The sequence below is a fragment of the Procambarus clarkii genome, chromosome 53 (genome assembly GCF_040958095.1).
Source record: "Procambarus clarkii isolate CNS0578487 chromosome 53, FALCON_Pclarkii_2.0, whole genome shotgun sequence".
Classification (NCBI taxonomy): domain Eukaryota; kingdom Metazoa; phylum Arthropoda; class Malacostraca; order Decapoda; family Cambaridae; genus Procambarus; species Procambarus clarkii.
In genome coordinates this window covers 22,975,678-22,995,847 of record NC_091202.1, presented here as the reverse complement: position 1 = coordinate 22,995,847, position 20,170 = coordinate 22,975,678, and the positions used below count along the sequence as shown (strand labels likewise).

Here is a 20,170-nt window from a genome sequence, read left to right as displayed (position 1 = left end):
GGAGGCAGGACTCTACCAAAAAGAGGCATTTCATTATGTTCCTTGCTAGGTTTCTGGGGAAGCCCCTGGTGACTCCCTGAAGCTAACTAACCACAGAGAACAAAAATGGGACACACCAGAGAAGACGAGAGGTGGCAGGCACTGGATGAAGAAGAGAATCCAGGCTGAGAGACACGGCCCAAAGTAACAAATGACCAACTGGGACCAGGAACATTGACCAAATACTGGGCTGCTAGAACCCTGTTAAAGTGCCAAAACCTGAGCCCAAATACCAGTCCAGGACTTGTTGTGGAAGGCCACGATCAAAACCATATATCTGCAAACATAATGGGAATCGAGGATAGATCACAGGTTAGCTAGACTCAATGATATTGAGGATAACCTGGTAAATGCAAGCCATGGAACAGGGGACCAAAGAAACTGGATCAACCAACAAGGAGACCACAAAGGAAGAAACAGTGACCCAAAGCAAGGCACCCAAAACTGGGACTGATTGCTGGAAGAACAGCCATCAAAAGCAGCCAAAATAACCAGACTAAGAATAGAAACTCTTGTGTCACATAAGCTAGTATGTGAAACCCAGCACAAAGGCTTTCGGCAGAGTTCCGCATAAAAGGTTATTCTGGAAACTGGAACATATTGGAGGAGTGACAGGTAGGCTTCTGACATGGATGAAAAATTTTCTGATAGAAAAATAAGGGCAGTAATCAGAGGCAATGTATCGGACTTGAGAAATGTCAGGAGTGGAGTACCACAAGTTTCAGTTCTGGCACCGGTAATGTTCATTGTCTATATAAATGATCTACCAGATGGAAAACAAAATTATATGAACATGTTTGCTGATGATGCTAAGATAATAAAAAGGATAAGAAACTTAGATGATTGTCATGCCCTTCAAGAAGACTTGGACAAAATAAGTGTATGGAGCACCACTTGGCAAATGGAATTTAATATAAATAAATGCCATGTTATGTAATGAGGAATAGGGGAATATAGACCCCTACAGAACGTATAAATTATGTGAGAAATCTTTAAAGAATTCTGATAAAGAAAGAGATCTAGGGGTCTTTTTAGATAGTTTGCTCTCACCTGAAGACCACATAAAGAACATCGTGTGAGGAGCCTATGCTACACTTTCTAATTTCAGAACTGCTTTTAAATACATGGATGGTAAAATACTAAAGAAATTGTTCATAGCTTTTGTTAGACCAAAACTGGAATATGCAGGAGTTGTATGTTGCCCATATCTTTTTTTATACTATATACTGTACAGTATATATGTATGTATATATGTATGTGGTGCATACATTGGAAATTGAAATGGCTGCAACTCAATTAGAAAGGGCTACCTACCTGTTGTGGAAGCTCCTATGAGGTGTGATTCCAGGAGGAATAATGTTATGAAATAATGAGAAAAAAATGTGAGGTAAATTTGCTTAACACCAGCAATGTACAGAAGCTTAAGTCAGTCAAGTTTAATGCAACAAAAAATGCAGAAAGCCTCACCTGCTGTTCAATATCAGGTACAGCAAGACTAGCTGGACTGGCTTCTCTCATTGTTTCATTAAGAGAAGTAGGAGTCCCACTGTTAGGCATCATGGCAGACGGTGACCCGACATTAGCAAGTCCGGACCAGGCCGAGTTGCTTCCTTTGGTCCCACGGTTGTTAGACGATCCGCTTCCATTACCTGATAATGCCGAAGTCATGCCCCCACCTCCACCACTCGATCTTCTACTGCTGTTGCTGGTGCTACTGCTTCCACTTCGTCCTGAAACAATTAGTAATTTAGAAATTAATTCCATCACATGTGATGACTGTGTTGCTGTGACACAGTTATTCCACTTATGATAAGAATATTGCCAACCTAAGATTAATTCTTTAATAACTGTGCCATTTGAAATGCTAATCAATTAACAGAAACAAAATTATCACATGATATACAAATCTTAACAAATTGAAAAACCGGTACTAAATGTAATGAAATGTCAATTTCTGGGTGAGACCCAGTGGCTCCCTAAAGCTACTATATACTGATATGGTACCATCTAATTGGATGCATATGCTGTGGAATTCTACAGCCCTAGAGGGGGACCAGCACTAGAATGTGGCCCGCTCATAGAGGAGCAGTGAGCAATGATATTTACCCCATCTCACTGGGTAAGGCAACTAGAAAGTCAACAAATCAAAACAATTCTGTAGAGCCAAAGCCTAAAAACTCGCCAACAGAACTTCCTCCAACTATGTAAACAAACAATTCAATTCTCTCAGAAACAGCATGAGCTGATTTACCTCACCTCCTCCACTAGGGAAGGGGGAAGGGAGTCCACCATCAGCTGATGGCTCCACTTTCAGTTCCAAGGCATACCCAGTCCAATGGCCTGGAAGGGAAGGAAAGGATCAGGGAGCCACTGGGGCTCAACCAGAAATTGGCATTTCATTACATTTAATGCTGGTTTCCTGGGAAGAGCCCCTTGTGGCTCCCTGAAACTAACTACCCACAGAGAAGGTAAACACTTGGGAACTCACCAGGGAGGAGCAAGCATCACAGGATTCAAGATGAAGGGGAGGTAACTGGCCGAGTGACATGACCCAAAGCCACACTAGAGTGCTGAGGCCCATGAACATACAAAATAGAAGAGTTAGGAAATAGAAATAGAAGACAATCTACAAACAGAGAGGAAATGGCGGAAAGAAAAACAGGAAACTTTCAAACTGTTGCCAAGACGAAGCTTTCAGCTGGGACACCATCAACGAAGCCACCTGATCACCATACAAATGGTGATAAACCTGCGTCAAATAACCAGATGCGAAGAGCAGACAAGATCAAACCAGCCGTGTACAGGACCAATCCGACCTGTTGGAAGAAGGCTAATTGGTACCAAGGGGCAATGAAGACTACTCTCTCTTGCTAGGACTCCAACCGAGCCAGAACCCAAAGCAACAACCGGACCAGGGGAAAGAGGTACAGGTAACCCCACCTTGACCAGTCCTGCTGAAAGGCATCCAACGCGACAGCCTCACAGTCGGGGAAGGGCACCACATAGATCGAGAGACACCGAGACCAGCCCTATGTGAGGAGGTCCACGTCCGAACGTCCGGCAGAGCCAATAGAAGAAGTCGGCATCAACCATCCATTCCATGGACAGGGGAATAAACCGAGACAGCCCTGTCATCCAGGACGTTGGACACTTCCCGGATATGAACCGCATGGAGAGCCAAACACTGAGAAGCCAGTAGATAAGCCACTCGAAACAACCAGCCCCAATGAGGCAAGGACCGAAGGGAACCCCAGTGGTTCAGGCAATGAACCACCGGAGAACAGTCTGAATGGAGTCGGATGGTTGAACCCCAAGAAACCTAAACCCACTGTAGCGACAACCAAACCGCCACGAACTCCTGCACCCTTCTGTGAGCCCGATGGAAGAACGGACCCCATCACCCCTGGCCGGTCTGGTGAGCACTGGTCACAAAGCCCCACCCAAGAGATGATGTGTCCATGAACCAACCTGTCCTCTTACAAATTACGTCTGAATTTGGCCGTTTACCTGTATAGCTGAAATTGGATGTAATTTACAATTTATAGGACCCATAGCTTACTGTTAAGGGTCCTCTGGTAGATTAGGAGGGCAGGAAATTCTCCTAGTTTCAAAACGTCAAGAAAAACGTTAATTGAAAGTTTCCTATCCTAACCTAACTGAGTAAGCCAGAAGAATCAAACAGAAAACAGGACAGTATGTCACTTTTGTGAGCCAATTTCATTTCAAATTATGAGTACTCCATTTTTGGCCATAGCGCACATACGAGCGAAAAGTGACGTTATTTTTAAGAGGATGGGTTGCTCATGGAGCCCACACCTCAAAAAGTACTTAAGAAACTTGTAAATATACAGAGATTATCAACAACGCTTGTCCCAGAATGACGAGACGCAGGGTACAGAAGGATTGAAAGACCTGATGTCGGCCAGCAACGCAGCAACCGACATGAGGACCCCAGAGTACGAACCCAGCGATCGTGAGAGAAGCAGAAGAAGCATCCCTGAAGGAACCAGAACAGACATCGAAGCCAAACCTGACCCAGCGGGTAGACCAGCACAACAAAGTTCAAACTCCCGCACAACTGCTCGAGCAACCGCTGAGAGACCCGGGACCCCCCAGAAATAGCCGAAGGCAGGACTGCAGCCTCAGCAATGCATCCAGAGGGAGAGACATGGAAGTGGTCCAAGAGTCTCAAACAAGACCCAGCCAGGTCCGAACCTGGGACGGAACCAGATGGAACTTTCCTCCAGTTCACCAGGAATGCGAACCCTGTGAGCTGGGAAAGAACCACCCCCTGGTGAGTAGACAAGTGGATCGACTGGGAGCCCACACCACCCAGTCGTTAAGGTAGGCCAGGACCAAAACCCCTAGCAGACGCAGACGGGTCACCCCAACCCGGGTAAGATGCATGAAAATGCGAGATGCCAGATTCAAGCCAAAAAGAAAGGCAATGAAAGCAGTAAGCTTGATACCCTACCACGAAACCTAACCAGTCCCTGAACCTGAGATGAATAGAAACATGTCAATAAACCCTAACCTCATTGGAAGAGTCAGAAAGAAGTCACATGGGGAGAAGAAACACCACTTGACTCAGGTGTCAAAGGTGTCATCAACCCATTAGGCAGCATGGTGGAGTCAGAAGGATTGAATGTCGCCATGTGGCATGCATGATGCATAACCCTCAAACTCACACAAAGTGAGAGGTGGTTGGGGGGGGGGGGGGAATATCCATTGGACCACCAAACCCACAGTGGATTTCCAAGGCCTGAAGGAGAACCCAAGCAGGACACCCAGACAATGTGAATGCTATACTGGACATATAAGTAAGCGGCCTGACAGCTGAGTGGACAGTGCTTGGGATTCGTAGTCCTAAGGTTCCGGGTTCGATCCCCGGTGGTGGCGGAAACAAATGGGCAGAGTTTCTTTCACCCCCGATGCCCGTGTTCACCCAGCAGTAAATAGGTACCTGGGAGTTAGACAGCGACTATGGGCTGCTTCCTGGGGTTGTGCAACAAAAAGAAGGCCTAGTCGAGGACCGGGTCACAGGGATGCTAAGCCCCGAAATCAACGCAAGATAACCTCAAGACACTGACACAGCCTACATAACACGGCTACAAAAGCTGACCTTGGCGCACCGAAAGAAGCATGAGAATCACTAGTGTGCCCCGCCAGCCTATGTCGCTCCTCACCAGAGTTAAGACAGGAAAGTCCTAAGACACCTGACTCGCCCTGGGTGAGGGCCGCCACAAGTGAAGAGGACCTCTAAGGGATTGACCCTCAAATACTTCAGGGAAGATAACACTGGCAATGCATGGGCAGCACACACAGAAGGTAACCCTAAACACATGCAGCTCTCAAAACTTGGTTCTATGCTACATTACAGTGTACAGGAAGTGCCAACAAGGGCAAACACCACCACTTAGCTGAGTAAGTAGAACACTGGAGCCAGCATGGAAGAGAGGCAACTTGGTATGCATTCCTTGGTATAGATAGTGGGCTACCTTCCCCCGACCCCCAATCCCCTAAATAAGTGGGGGGAGGTGGGATGAATGAGCTGACACTAGTTCCGAGAGAAGTCAATCGTTTGTTTACATAACTGGGGGGAGTTATTTCAGCAGGTTTTGAGGGTTGGGTCTCTATTGATGACAGCAAATGGTTTGTTTTTGACTCGCTGACTTCATGGATGCCTTCCCGGTGAGATGACAAAAATAATTGTCAATGCTTCCTGCAACACTGTGAGGATCGGGGGAGGGGGGGCAGATTCTGGCACTGGTCCCTATTAGGCCTACAGAACTCTGCAGCTGATGCGACCCAGTAGATGGTCCCATATCAGCATTTAGTAGCTTCAGGGAGCATAAGGGGCTCCCCCAGAAACATGACATATTAGAGTAATCACAATACCTTAGTTAAAATATGAAGCATTATCTTAACATATAACAATTTACTTTCAGAAAACTATCACTTATGGCGTTGTAAACTTAATAAGCATTGAGAGCAGCAGCCAACAATTACCAGTGTGACCAACACCTGGACACACAATCTCCCAAATCCAGCATTCTACAATACACGAGGTCTAGTATCCATGCAGACATTCAACAGGGTGTTACAGTGGTTAACTTTACCAGCTGCTGCAAGCAAGTGGTGAAGCTCAATACAGGAAAGTAAACTACAATGGCAGAGTTAGAAAAAGCATATATTTAGTGATGTGAGTAATAGAAATAATTTTAATTGTACTATTACCTATATAGTATTGAAAACAGCATACTGTAGCATACAATACCTACAATGGTTAACCCAGAAGTAAATATACTAGTGATAGTGATATCCCATATAAATATCGCATGATTTTAAAAATGAACAATAAAAGATGAACAATAAGACAATGTTTAGAGCACTTATCTGTAAATATAATGACTAAATTGTCTCAGAGTTCTTTACTAGAGAAAGCTGCAATGTTTACAAATGTTATTTAGCCCTTTATATTATATGATCCCAAATGATCAGCAGAATTTGTGTTTGTATCCCATGTCTTGAAGAATCAGGAACATTTGGATCTTTTTCAGCACAAACTTTCTATGGAACTACTTATTTCAATCCAGTTGAATCATCAGGTATAGTATGTGGTATTGATGCAATACTGTAGGCCAATACTGGTACTGTAACAAACTCACCATCGCTTGTAGTAACAACACTATAACTTGTATCACAGTGCTGGCTGGCTTATGGCATGTTGCCAATTAAAAATAAATGCAATAAAAGATTGTATTTATACTACACAAAATTTATATAGGATATATTACTTCCTTATATATATATATATATTATATATGTCGTACCTAGTAGCCAGAACGCACTTCTCAGCCTACTATGCAAGGCCCAATTTGCCTAATAAGCCAAGTTTTCATGAATTAATATATTTTCTCGAATTTTTTTCTTATGAAAAGATAAAGCTACCCATTTCATTATGTATGAGGTCAATTTTTTTTTATTTGAGTTAAAATTAACGTAGATATATGACGGAACCTAACCAACCCTACCTAACCTATCTTTATAGGTTAGGTTAGGTAGCCGAAAAAGTTAGGTTAGGTAGTCGAAAAATAAATAATTCATGAAAACTTGGCTTATTAGGCAAATCGGGCCTTGCATAGTAGGCTGAGAAGTGCGTTCTGGCTACTAGGTATGACATATATATATATATGGTACATATTTAGTAAAATAACAGCAAATAGATAAATTTAAAGAAATTTAGAGTTCATTTCGAATTACTGTATTGTCTGTGTTAGCCATATGCCACCAAGGTATTTATTTATTTTAAATAATAAAATAAATAAATTTTTAAATAAATTTATTTTAAATAATATCTATGTCCATCAAAAATTTAGATTAGTTTAAAAAATGTTATACAGTATTGTCACTTATAATGCAATTCTAATTGTCTAAATTTTGAACACATTAAGCAATGGTTGTGCAGCTATGGTGTTTACACTGTAGGGGCTAATGACCTATAAAATCTGCTGGACAACACACTCAAACTTGTAATGATGATCACTGATAATTACAGGATATAAAAACAATACCTAGGTCTAGCCATATACTTTATTGAAAATAAAGTACGGTAGAATGAAAAAATAAATTGGGTTTTAGTGAACCATTTTAAAAATATGGACATAATGATCAATAAATTATTAACAGAGCTTTCAACTCTATAAATGAATAATGAGAAGCCTCTCCATACCAGAATTTACTCAATGTCCACGATCTCACTAGGAAGACTCAAGAAAGACAGAAAGCTGCTGGTTTGTCAGTCATGTCTTGATTTTATCCAGATGAATTTTGAACTGCAGCAATGTTCTGGTATTTACGGCTTCAGCGGGTAGGCGGTTCCATGGGTTTATAACCCTGTGGATTATAAAGCATCTCCTGTTTTCTGTCCTACATTGTGGATTATTGAGCTTGAAGCTTTTACTCCTTGTTTGTGTTACATCTGACTTTTCAAAGAAGTGGTCCAGATCAATATCTTTCAATCTGTTCAGTATTTTAACAGTTTTAATGAGATCTGCCCTGTCATGCCTGGTTTGCAGTTTTGTTAGCTCTTCTGTGGCCCTCAACCGTTCCTGGTATGAGAGATGACTTGGTTCTGGAATTAGCTTTATTGCTTCGTGTTGAACTGTCTCCAAAACAGGTATGTCCCTCTGAAGATGAGGACCCCCCATGCTTGGATACAATAGTCCATATGGGGGCACACCAGAGATTTATACAGTTCAATAATTGCCTCATTACTCTAAAGATCAATTCACTAACTTGAATAATTCAAATGATCAATAATTAAGCTCTGTCAGAAACTAAACTTTACATTGAAGCAAATGTGAACCATATTATCCCTTATAATACTTTTCCACCATTAGCATGTACGTACAGTCTCGTAGGGGGGTATAGGGGGCCTCGTAGCCTGGTGGATAGCGCGCAGGATTCGTAATTCTGTGGCGCGGGTTCGATTCCCGCACGAGGCAGAAACAAATGGGCAAAGTTTCTTTCACCCTGAATGCCCCTGTTACCTAGCAATAAATAGGTACCTGGGAGTTAGTCAGCTGTCACGGGCTGCTTCCTGGGGGGTGTGTGTGTGTGTGTGTGTGGGGTGTGGGAAAAAAAAAAAAAAAAAAAAAAAAGTAGTTAGTAAACAGTTGATTGACAGTTGAGAGGCGGGCCGAAAGAGCAAAGCTCAACCCCCGTAAAAACACAACTAGTAAACACAGTACTTTTACAAATAATGCGGTAGCCCAGACGCCTTGTATAATAAATCCAGCATATTATATTGTACAGTATACCTAATTATAGCTATCCCTATAAAAATCCAATATGTTATATTTTATACCTAGGCTAACTTGACTCAAACCACGTCAAACATATTGTAATGTAGGGAGCCGGTCGGCCGAGCGGACAGCACGCGGGACTTGTGATCCTGTGGTCCTGGGTTCGATCCCAGGTGCCGGCGAGAAACAATGGGCAGAGTTTCTTTCACCCTATGCCCCTGTTACCTAGCAGTAAAATAGGTACCTGGGTGTTAGTCAGCTGTCACGGGCTGCTTCCTGGGGGTGGAGGCCTTGGTCGAGGACCGGGCCGCGGGGACACTAAAGCCCCGAAATCATCTCAAGATAACCTCAAGATGTATACCAATGCCAACACGAGTAAGTAACAAAAAACTTATCTGATCTCATATCTGACCTTAGAAACTTCACCATAAAAATGAGACAATGTCATGCAATATACTGTACAGTATCTGTCACAAGCGCTCCATTGGATAACAAAGTGTCTAAGCAACACAAGACAATAAGACAATATTGGGGAGACGTTACTAGTGAAGTCCAACAAGGGTCAGTACTCTAAGCTATCATATTCCTGACATACAGAACATCTACATGAATTCCTATTATCAGGAAAAGGAAGCCTGTTAGAATTATCAAGGTTACCCTAGACCAACTCCTGACCTTTCTCAGGATACCACCCACAACGTACCCAAATGGTTGTTCTGCCACAGGAATTTAACTATTTCCTCTCAATGATTGTTGAAGCAAAACATAATGGTGAGGATCCAGTCAGAGGAAGATAGTAAAAAACCACAAACTGGAAGAATGATGCAACAAATGATACTGAAGTTTAACTCAAGTTAGTGCAAAGTAAGGAATCTAGATATAATGAACATTAGACTGGATTCAAGGTACTACACCAGATGGATATCACTAGAGGCAACGGTTAAGTTCGCCAACATAAGAACTACCAACAGAAATCTGACCAAAAAAAATCACTCAGGACCTCATATCAAATAGCTAGTATAACACAAAACAAAGCTGGAGAAACTCCAGAGGCATGTCATCAGACTAGTCCCAGAACTAAGAGGCATGTGTTACAAGGAAAACACTAAAGGAATTAAATCTCATGTAGCTGCCATGCAGAGTTAGGGAAGATATGATTAACATGCACAAAATTCTTAAAAAAGAATTGAGAGGGCAGACAAGGACAGACTATTTAGCTTGGATGAAACTTACACAAAAGAACACAGGTGGAAGCTGAGTAATCAAATATGCCACACAGACATTAGAAATAATTCTTGTACTGTCACAATGTTGAACATATGGAACACACTAAGAAGTGATATGGTATAGGCAGATTCATATACAGTTTCAAATGAAGGTATGACACACTGAAAGGCTTGGGAACTTGAACACCAGCTGATTGAAAGTTGAAAGTTGCGATCAAAGAGTTGGAACTCTGCATGCACAGTTAGGCAAGTACATAGTGTATCTCCAAATTTCTCAACATAACTAACATGTCTTCTAACTAAATAGCTGACCCAACATATATCTGAATATCCTACCAAACATGCTTTTCTGAACACCAAGCCTAATTAACATGGCTAATTATAGGTAATAGCCAATGTCTCTTTACATCTTATCTAATGTATGTATGTAACCATTCCAGACCCAAAATGCCTGTTGTATAAAGGACTCCTATAAATAACATTGTGCACCTGATATAAAATGTTCCCCTGTACAGTATATCTGACCCAGTATGTCTCATGGTATAACAAACCTAATGCATTTCATTGTACACCTGGCCAAACATGTGATTCTGCACATCTGATTTGCCATATCATTCTGTACACACGATCCCACACATGAGTGACCAACACTTGATCAAACACATTACTATGATCACATGCCCCAGTATATCACTGTCTACTGCACCAATGTGTATCTCTGCACATATAGCTCTCCCACTGGAGACAACAAATTCATTCAACAGGACGCTGTATAAACATCAAAGGTCCACGGTTGTTCAACATCCTCCAGGCGAGCATAAGAAATATTTCCGGAACAACCATGGACATCTTCCTTGGAAGATGTCTGGAAACGAAGATGTCCATGGAAACAACTAGATTGTTTCCTGCAAGGAGTGCCGGACCAACCGGGCTGTGGTGGGTATGTGGGCCTGCGGGCCGCTCCAAGCAACAGCCTGGTGGACCAAACTCTCACAAGTCAAGCCTGGCCTCGGGCTGGGCTTGGGAAGTAGAAGAACTCCCAGAACCCCATCAACCAGGTATCAAGTAGGTAACACCACCTGTTGCAACCAGAATTCTGTTGCATCCAAAGTTTGCTCTTTATCACTATTTTATACATAACAGTGTGATTTTTATTTGTACAAATGATAGAATGTAATTTTGCTAGCATCTCCATATCATAAAGTGCATACTTGAAAAGGAATCTTGTTAAATATTTTGTAATTCTTTTTCTTATTATCCTGCAACACACAGTATTTCAATCCATTAAATGTACAATATTGCTCCACTGGATGGTTAAGTTATCTTGAGATGATTTCCGGGCTTAGCGTCCCTGTGGCCCGATCCTCAACCAGGCCTCCTTTTTTGTTACACACCCCCAAGAAACAACCTGTAGCAGCTGTCTAACTCCCAGGTACCTAGTTACTGCTAGGTGAACTTCTGTTATTTTCTGTTGCAACCATATAAAGTAATCATACAACTGGAACAGTCTCGATTCATTGCATCTGGCTTTCTGGTACACCTAGTTCTGATCTTGCAAAAGTCCACTTACACTCAAGTTAACATATATCATTGGGAGATAATTACTATAACCAGAATGATCATTTGTTTAAGAATATTTATATACAGTACAGTACTTATCTAGTTGTTTGTAAGGCATAAGCTCTAGCTCATGAGACTCATACTCAATAACCAGCTGATGTAGTGCCTCTCTAACTCCATGGGTTTTTAAATGCATACAGTACTACTGTATTGTATTTATGTATGAATCCAAGTAAATCCTGAATTTGTCTGTGTGTGCATATGAATAACTATCTAAATGCACTCATAGAAAGGGGCTGTGTTCATATTTAAGGGTCCCGGTAGTACAGTCGGGTACCTTCTCAACGCACAATCGAGAATTCCAGGTTCGAATCCTGGGCTAGACAAAATGGTTGGGCACATTTCCTTTTATCAAATGCCTCTGTTCACCTAGCAGTGAGTAGGTACTCAGGAGTGAGTAGGTACTCAGGAGTTAGTCAGCTTGTGGGGTTGCATCCTGGGCGGGGTCAGTAATTCGACCTGGGGGGGAGGGGGGAGGTGATAAAAACCAAACGTGTATGAATACACTCTGGCTTTCTGGCCCCCAACACAGTAAATTAAATTACTATATTGAGTCATCTGTGACACATATTATATATATTTTTAACTCTATAATATGTTGTCTTTTTGCATTGATTACAGGATCCTGTAATTTATTCCATTTCTCAAAGAACTGATTCGTGAAGATGTCTTTCCTTATGTTTTCCAATTTCTTTGCTTTCTAATTTTAAGTTAACTTAGGGATGGTTGTAAGATCTCCTTTCCCTGACACTAATTTCAATCAATCATTATTCTTCTACCAATTTTGGAAGCTTTAGTCCCCCTTAATATTTTACTTATTAACACCTTCTGGAGTTTTGGAATTTCGTGCTGGTGTATGAATCTATTTCTGGATAACATCACCACACAGAATAGGGGCAAAAGAGTGGGTTGCCAGACACTTCCTTTCAGTTGTGCCAGGAACAGACATATGTGCAAAATAGATGTACATATTATATTTTAAGCCTATATACAGTACTTAACCACTATTTTTGTAAATTACAACATGTGTAAATAAATGAAGTTATTTCACACATTGTGCAAACTAAAGTGAAACAGCAAACATATAAACTATCTAACACAATCATCACAGTTCTCCTCTGCTTGGAGAGTCATCAATATTGCATCACACATGTCCACTAACCTTCCTCACCTAGTGTCCAATGTATGTTCAAGTAACACACACACACACACACACACACACACACACACACAAAATTAGATATGTGTTTTCCGGGAGAGGTTTCCTTAGAGGCTCCCTGACCTAGCAGCCTGGTTAGCTCCAAACCTATCATGTCACACCAGGCCTTACATGTCATAAAAGCCTACCACAGACCAGAAACAGAATCTGGTAGACTCAGCAGAAGTGAAAGAAGTCTGGGGATATCCCACCAGAAAGGTACTACCCCAAAACAAGCAACTGCTTGGAAAAATATTGGCAAGCCTATCAACTAGATACACAGTCGTTAGCTAGTTACCACCGCTAGTTACACCTCCCCATCACCAGATGCAGTCCTGGGGTTACAACCAGCCACCTAGTCGTGTGCCTGGTGTGATTTACAACTCCATCATGCCAGTCTTTTGCCGATACCAGTTTTTTCAGATAATTATTGACTATCCTTCTGGGCTCAGTCCTGCAGAGGCCTGTGTTCGTGTCTGTTCCCATTTTTTGTCTCCACATCATGTGCATGTTCTTTTTGGCCTTACATGTTGTGTAGGGTGAGTCAACTGCTCACCTCAGACAGTATCTAGGGTTCTTTTCACTAGGGGGTTTGCTGAAGTTGCCCCTGCCCAGTCAGGGTTATTTTCCTGGAGGTTTGGATGTCGTCTGCTCTTTTGAGGTTTCCTCCTCCTTTGTGGGAGATTTTTTGGGTAGTGCATTGGGGCAGGTTGGGGTTTATTTTATTTAGGGTGCACAGCTGGATGGCTGGGCAGCTTTAGGCCATTGCTGTTAATGCCTTTCCTTCCTGCATGTATCCAAGCAGGGTTAGAAGTGTCTGTTCTGAGAGAGACCACACACCTGGTGTTCCATGCACATTTTTCCTTGCCTACGTTGAAAATTCCCTACAGGTTTCATGGGTGTGGGTAACCTTTAGGCCTTCTCCATGAGCCTGCTCTTACTGTGTGCTGGTTTTCATGATACTGTACAGACTTCATTCTTTTCTATTAGCCATCCTTCTACCAGCCACTTGTATGTTTGTTTATATACTGTACTTGTGTCTACAACACACTACTATGTGTCATCGCTGGCTTTCGTTTAAGCCATGCTCCATTTGTGGTGGAGGGGGTAAGGTGTTTACAAGAGGCTTCCAAAATGTGTAGTTGCGGTGTTGGAATGGCATGGATACCCTGGAGTTGGTGCCCTCACTTGTTTTTCTCGTGTTGAAATGGAGCATTACATTGTGCAAACTTCTTCCCAGTTTGCCTGGCTGGAGTTGTGTAACAGGCCACTTTTATTCTCCCTCACTTAGCTTGTACTCTGAAACATTTTAGTGCTTTGCAAGTTGCTCCTTTCTTAGTGGAGGCAGTTGAGCTGGCAATTCCCATCAGGGATCCATTGCCTTCCATTCAGTTTTCTCTTGGGGCACAGATTCTTCCTTACAGGAGGATGCTTGCCTGTCCTCTATGGCATCTGACATGGATCCTGACTCTTTCCTGAGGTCTTTGGCTCCTAGACTGGGGCACAAGATTAGCAATGGGGAAGGGGGCTTGAGGAAGGTTCATGGGTGCCCTTCACGGTTCTTGGTGCTCTCGTCTGAAGGGTTGTCACTCCACATATGGGGCCCTGGTAGCCTGGTAGATAGTGCGCAGGACTCTTAATTCTGTGGCGCAGGTTCGATTCCCGCACCAGGTAGAAACAAATGGGCAAAGTTTCTTTCACCCTGAATGCTCCTGTTACCTAGCAGTAAATAGGAACCTAGGCATTAGTCAGCTGTCACGAGCTGCTTCCTGGGGTGTGTGCGTGTGGTGTGGGGGGGGGGGGGGAAATAGAAGTCAGTAAACAGTTGATCAACGGTTTAGAGGCGGGCCGAAAGAGCAAAGCTCAACCCCCCCCCCCCGCAAACACAACTAGGTGAATACATGGGGGGGGGGGGCTGTCCATATCCTTCCTTCCTGTACAGTATTCCTTAAGTTGTCCCTCCCTATGAACATCTCCAGGTTGCAGTAGGTTTCTCAGACACACTCTTTTTGAGCGAGCTTCCGACATTCTGTTTATCCTAGTTTTGGCTGCGGAATTGGGTCCTCGCTTGTTTGTTGGATTTGGCAGCTTTTGAGTTTCAGTCTGTTCCTACTGGTTACGGAGTGAGGTCAAGTCCTCCCACTGGCTTGTGAATAGTCCTCTTTTCTAGGGGCTTGACACATTCTTTGTCATTCCCAAATGCTCAAGTGGCATGAAGTGGGGCTGGAGTTCCAAATGTTCCTGGTTATCTCAGCTCTTGGGACCCTCATTTTTTTGTCTGTTTTTTTCTGGCCTTGCTCTGGGATGTGAACATCTGATAGCTCCATATGAGTTTCCCGTTCCTCTATGCACTTCTGATTGTGGATAACACGGATACAGCCCAAGCCAAATCTAAAGCATGGGCTAGGACAGCTTGCCCATGATTTAGATTTAGGTGAGCTGTCTTCATAGGCACATCAACAGAGCCAAAAAGAAGTTTGCCACTACTTTCCAAAGGAAAGGAGCTGCAACTCCTAGCAATGATGCCTGCATATCCAAACTGTCTTGAGGATGACTGGATAACAATTCTATGACTGTATAAACATGCAGGACCGAGGCCAGCCGTACGGAATGTACGGCCAGCCATACATCATTAAACAATTTTTTCATCTTTTCCTCATCCTCATATCAGACATAGATATGGATATGGATATAAACTATAGTACTGTATCATTCTTTATACATGACACTAGAATTTTCATGAGAGTAGACAACATAGAGAACACAGCAAACCTCCAGTTGAATGTTAATCAGGTCTTTCAATGGATAGATCCTCTACTGCTAGAATCCACTCAATAAAACATCTAAATTAGTGGGAATGCTTATAAATTTTAAATTTGTATTCCTTAGAGTACAGACAGGAGAGATACATAATAATTTACACTTGGAAACTACTAGAAAGACTGGTTCCATATCTACATCCAGAAATAACACCGCACAAGACCAGAAGGCATGGCAGGATGTGTTAAATAGCCCCCACTGAAAAGCGGAGTTGCAATAGGCACACTGATCAAGAGAACTTTGCTAACATCAAAGACCCAAGACTTTTTAAACTCTCCCCATACACATACTGAAAATCTGGCTGACCTCTTGCAGTGTTCAAAAGAGAACTTGACAAACACCTTCAAAGGATACATGATCAATCAGGTTGTGACTCATGTCAGGCTGCAAGCAGCTGAATCGACCAGCATGGTTGATCAGACCACCAACTAGGAGCCCTAGTCAAAAACCAGGCAGGCCATGAGGACGTTGATCCACGGAATCATTGACAGGGAAACGATAAGACAGGACCTGAAGGACTAGCCAAGCAGAACACCCAGTCACTGAGGACATGTCGGTTATTATAAAGTTGGCTGACACAGCTTAGCTAACGCAGCTGTGAAGGCTAACTTCATCGTGCCATGTGAACAAGCATGCGAACCACCAGTGTGCCCTCACCAGCCAATACTCCACCCAACTAGGGGCCTAAACAGATGGGCAGGAAGACTCCTGACTTACCCAAGGCAAGAGCACCACCCCAGTGGTCTGGCCTTTAAAATAGCACACTCCTGAACAAACCAGAGATGACAACTCTGACAGTGCAGGGGCAACATCAGGGAGCACACAGGGAAGGTAACTGAGCTCATGTAGCTCCTAGTGCCCAAAGAGCCAGGTCCACACTACACAAACCAGACAAAAAACACTCATGAAGCTGAACTAAAATAATACAAAGCAAGTGGCCCTTGCAGGGATAGATGGCACTGAACTTAGAAGCAGTGGGGCCTAAATGGTATACTGATGACCCGGGAGCCCTAATGTATGTCCATATCAGCATAAGAACTGGTGTATACCTGGAGCATACTTGGGGGAAGATTTCAGGAGTTCTTCTACTCCCTGAGTCTGACCTGGGGTCAGGCTCGACAAGGGTAGGGGGACAGGAAGCTCCGATTTCTCCAACTGGTGGAGGAGGAGGAATAGTGGTAACGAGTTTGCACTAGTTCCGAGTTTCTATCATATGTTTACATAGTTGGGCAAGTTCATTTGGTGGCTTTGAGGCTTTGGTCTCTTCGAACCCAGAAGTGATGTGTATTGTTTTGTTGACTTTCTGGGTGTTTTTCCTGGTGAGGTGACATTACGTCACCTGATCTCTGGTGAAATATTAAAGAAACTGTTCACGACCTTTGTGAGACCAAAGTTGGAATATGCAGAGGTTGTATATACAGTATCTCCAAAAAAACATAATTAAACTAGAAAAGGTGCAAAGACATGCTACTAAATGGCTCCTGGAACTGGAATACAAGAGCTACATGGAAAGGTTAGAGGCATTAAACACAACAAAGCTAAAAATATAAAAAATAACTATAACTGATGACTCAAAATAGTATGGTATTTAATCAGTGTGATAGCTTCAGGGAGCCGATGGGATTCCCCTTAGAAAAGAGGTGATATGATCACTATGTACAAAATATTAACAGGACTCAACAAAATTGACAAAGAAGGATTTTTGAAAACTACAACATCAAGAGCCAGAGGACATAGGTTCAAACTAAGGAAACAAAGCTGCTGAAAAAAAACATTAGAAAGTTTACTTTTGCAAACAGAGTGGTAGACATTTGAATGAAGTTAAGAAAACAGGTGGTGGAGGCCATAACCATCAGAAATTTCAAAGCATTATGTGATTAAGAGTACGTACTGGGAAGATGGGACACCATGACCGTAGCTCTCATTCCATAACTACACTTAGGAAGATACACCTCAGTAATTATCTTTGAGGGGTCAGGTTCAAGTTTTGGTCTCCAGTAGGAAAAAGCAAACTCCACGGCTAATGTGACCTAGTAGTTGGGAACCATCGCATTGAGACAGGTTCAGGGAACCTCCAGTTATGCCTCACAATCAGCAAGCAATGCAGGGAAGGTTGTCAAAGTTGGCACTGCAGGTTACAAGGTCCCCAACACCCAGAACCAAAGGAAACAAATCCATGACAAATGGAGCCTGTCCACAAAGAGATCTATGACAACCCAAAATCATACAACAATCACTGAGTGGGTGATTGAGTCCCTGCGGTCTACTACAATAAAGGCACTAGAGTACAGGTAGCTGCACAAGGAGCTGCCACATACTTCCAGCCAAACAAGTCTCAAGGGTTAAACAGAACCTATGTCAACCCTGCAAAAAAAAAAAAAAAAAAAAAAAAAAAAAAAAAAAGGCAGTGTCAGCCAGCCAGGATGAAAGGGACATCATGCTGCTGCCAAGAAGTCGAAGCAGACCCGTTCTTGAATGAAGCCAGGTCCAGTAAGGACTGAAACCCACAGGAGGAACCAAAACAGGCTCACGTGAGCCATCAACAGCTCAATGCGGGAACTTCCTGAAAGTAGACGAGACCGAAGCACTGAATGGTACACAGAATTGAACCCGGGGGTAAAAGCTGCTGAGTAAACACACACACATGCATGGAATGGTGATAGAAAGATACGCTGAAGCAAGATACCATCCGCTGAAGTAACCAATGTCCAAGGGCATCCACAGACCCTCCTCGAGCTCCCCATTCCCGCACAACCCCAGACTTGTGATATCAGGGCAGAGCCATATTCCACACCAAATGACTGGGACAAAAAGGTGCTGTCCCAAGGAGAAGGAATCGAGGTAAAGACAGGTTGTTAAGGAGAAGCTCTGCATCCTCAGTGAAAAGAGATGGCTCAACTACAGCTGTATTTCCTGGGGAAAGATACCGTCCAGTTGCCTCCGTTGTTGAAATGGATGGGACACCCCGAAAATGACTGAGCAAAATCCCCCAGCTAACCCAATCCAGACTATAGACACCTCAGAGCCAGAATCAGAGGTAAAAGAAGAAGGGGTGGAGAAAGAAGAAGTGCAGATGTAACCCAGGCAGAGTACAACAACACCCAGAAATACCCCAGAGGCCATCTCCGGGATATCAAAATGAGCACTAAGCCACAAACCTTGAATACAAGAAACCACTTTTGCAAAGCAGCACCAGATTGGCAATCTTTATAGAACACGCATGCCAAGATACAATGGAGACCTAATGTCAACATATGATGCAGGACCCTCGGGTCACAGGTGTCATTGGTACAACAGCCAGCCTAGCAGAGGTGGCGAAAATGATCGTCAACCAGAAGCAGGACTATTGAACATCCTTCAAACCCACACGTGGCGAGTGAGGACCCGATGGGTTGATTTATTACAAGACACGCAGCAGACTCACAACTCACAAGGGAATTACTAGGGCCTGAAGATAACTAACCTAGCAGAATACCCAGGAACTAGGGACACTCACCAAGACACCAAATGTAGCCTACAAACCTGGTTACGAAGGGTGTCCGTGGCATGCCAAATAAACAAGCTCATGTGTACCTTAGCGCACACAACACAAACAGGACGCCCTCAGCTAGGGCCTATGCAGAGGAGCCAACGATTCATCCACCGCTCAAGGCTGAGGTTCCCTACACTAGTGATCAGGCTTTTCAGGGGCAAACTTCCAAACACACCAGGTAGGACAAGAGGTGGTCAAATCACAGAGGAGCTGAAGGACTAATTCATAATTATCTAGGGGGATAATGTAGACAAGAGAGTAGCAAGTGGTGTTTCAGGTACAGTAATTTAAAAATACCAAGATCAAGTTATAGAAGGTTGAGTGATGATTGTCTGAAAAAAACAGTGTTGAATGTAATGAAACGCCATTTTCTGGGTAGAGCCCCAGAGGCTCCTTGGAGATATTGGACTGATATTAGCTAATATTAGTATGGGGCTTCAGTCATAGGGAGTTGTCATGCTTACTGGGACCACTAGCCAGAACATGGTCCCCCTCAGAGAGGCAAAGGGAGCAATGGCCTATGAAACTCACATGTATAAAAGTATTCATTTTTGCCATCGACCAGGGTTGAGCACCCAGAAAGGTAGGCACTTCAAAACAGACCCTTACTGGTAGAAATGTTGCAACCTAAGACCGAACAAAGGCTAGAAACTCCCCCAAAGAAAAACAAACAAACACATCATCACACAGCACGCTGCTCATTTGCGCCGACCCGGACCGTCAGTTTTGAGACTGAAAAACGGAAACAAAAACGCTGACCGGGGGGGAGGGGGTACAGAGAGGGGGTACAGAGAGGGGGTACAGAGGGTACCAGGGAGCCTCTGGGGCTCTACCCAGAAAATGGCATTTCATTATATTCAACGCTGGTTTTCTGTGGGGAAGCCCCATCGGCTCCCTGGAGCTAACTACCCAAAGAGAAAATATAAGG

At 43.2% G+C, this 20,170-nt stretch overlaps 1 protein-coding gene across 3 annotated transcripts in view; it reads right to left on the bottom strand.

The window, feature by feature from the left end:
- Positions 1 to 20,170, bottom strand: part of LOC123767074 (zinc finger protein ubi-d4 B) — a 132,261-nt gene that overhangs the window by 30,140 nt on the left and 81,951 nt on the right. For all 3 annotated transcript variants that reach the window (XM_045756554.2, XM_045756556.2, XM_045756553.2), the window contains one exon: positions 1,507 to 1,769. In XM_045756554.2, the coding sequence (XP_045612510.1) occupies positions 1,507 to 1,769 (263 nt within the window). The remainder of the gene's footprint in view (positions 1 to 1,506; positions 1,770 to 20,170) is intronic.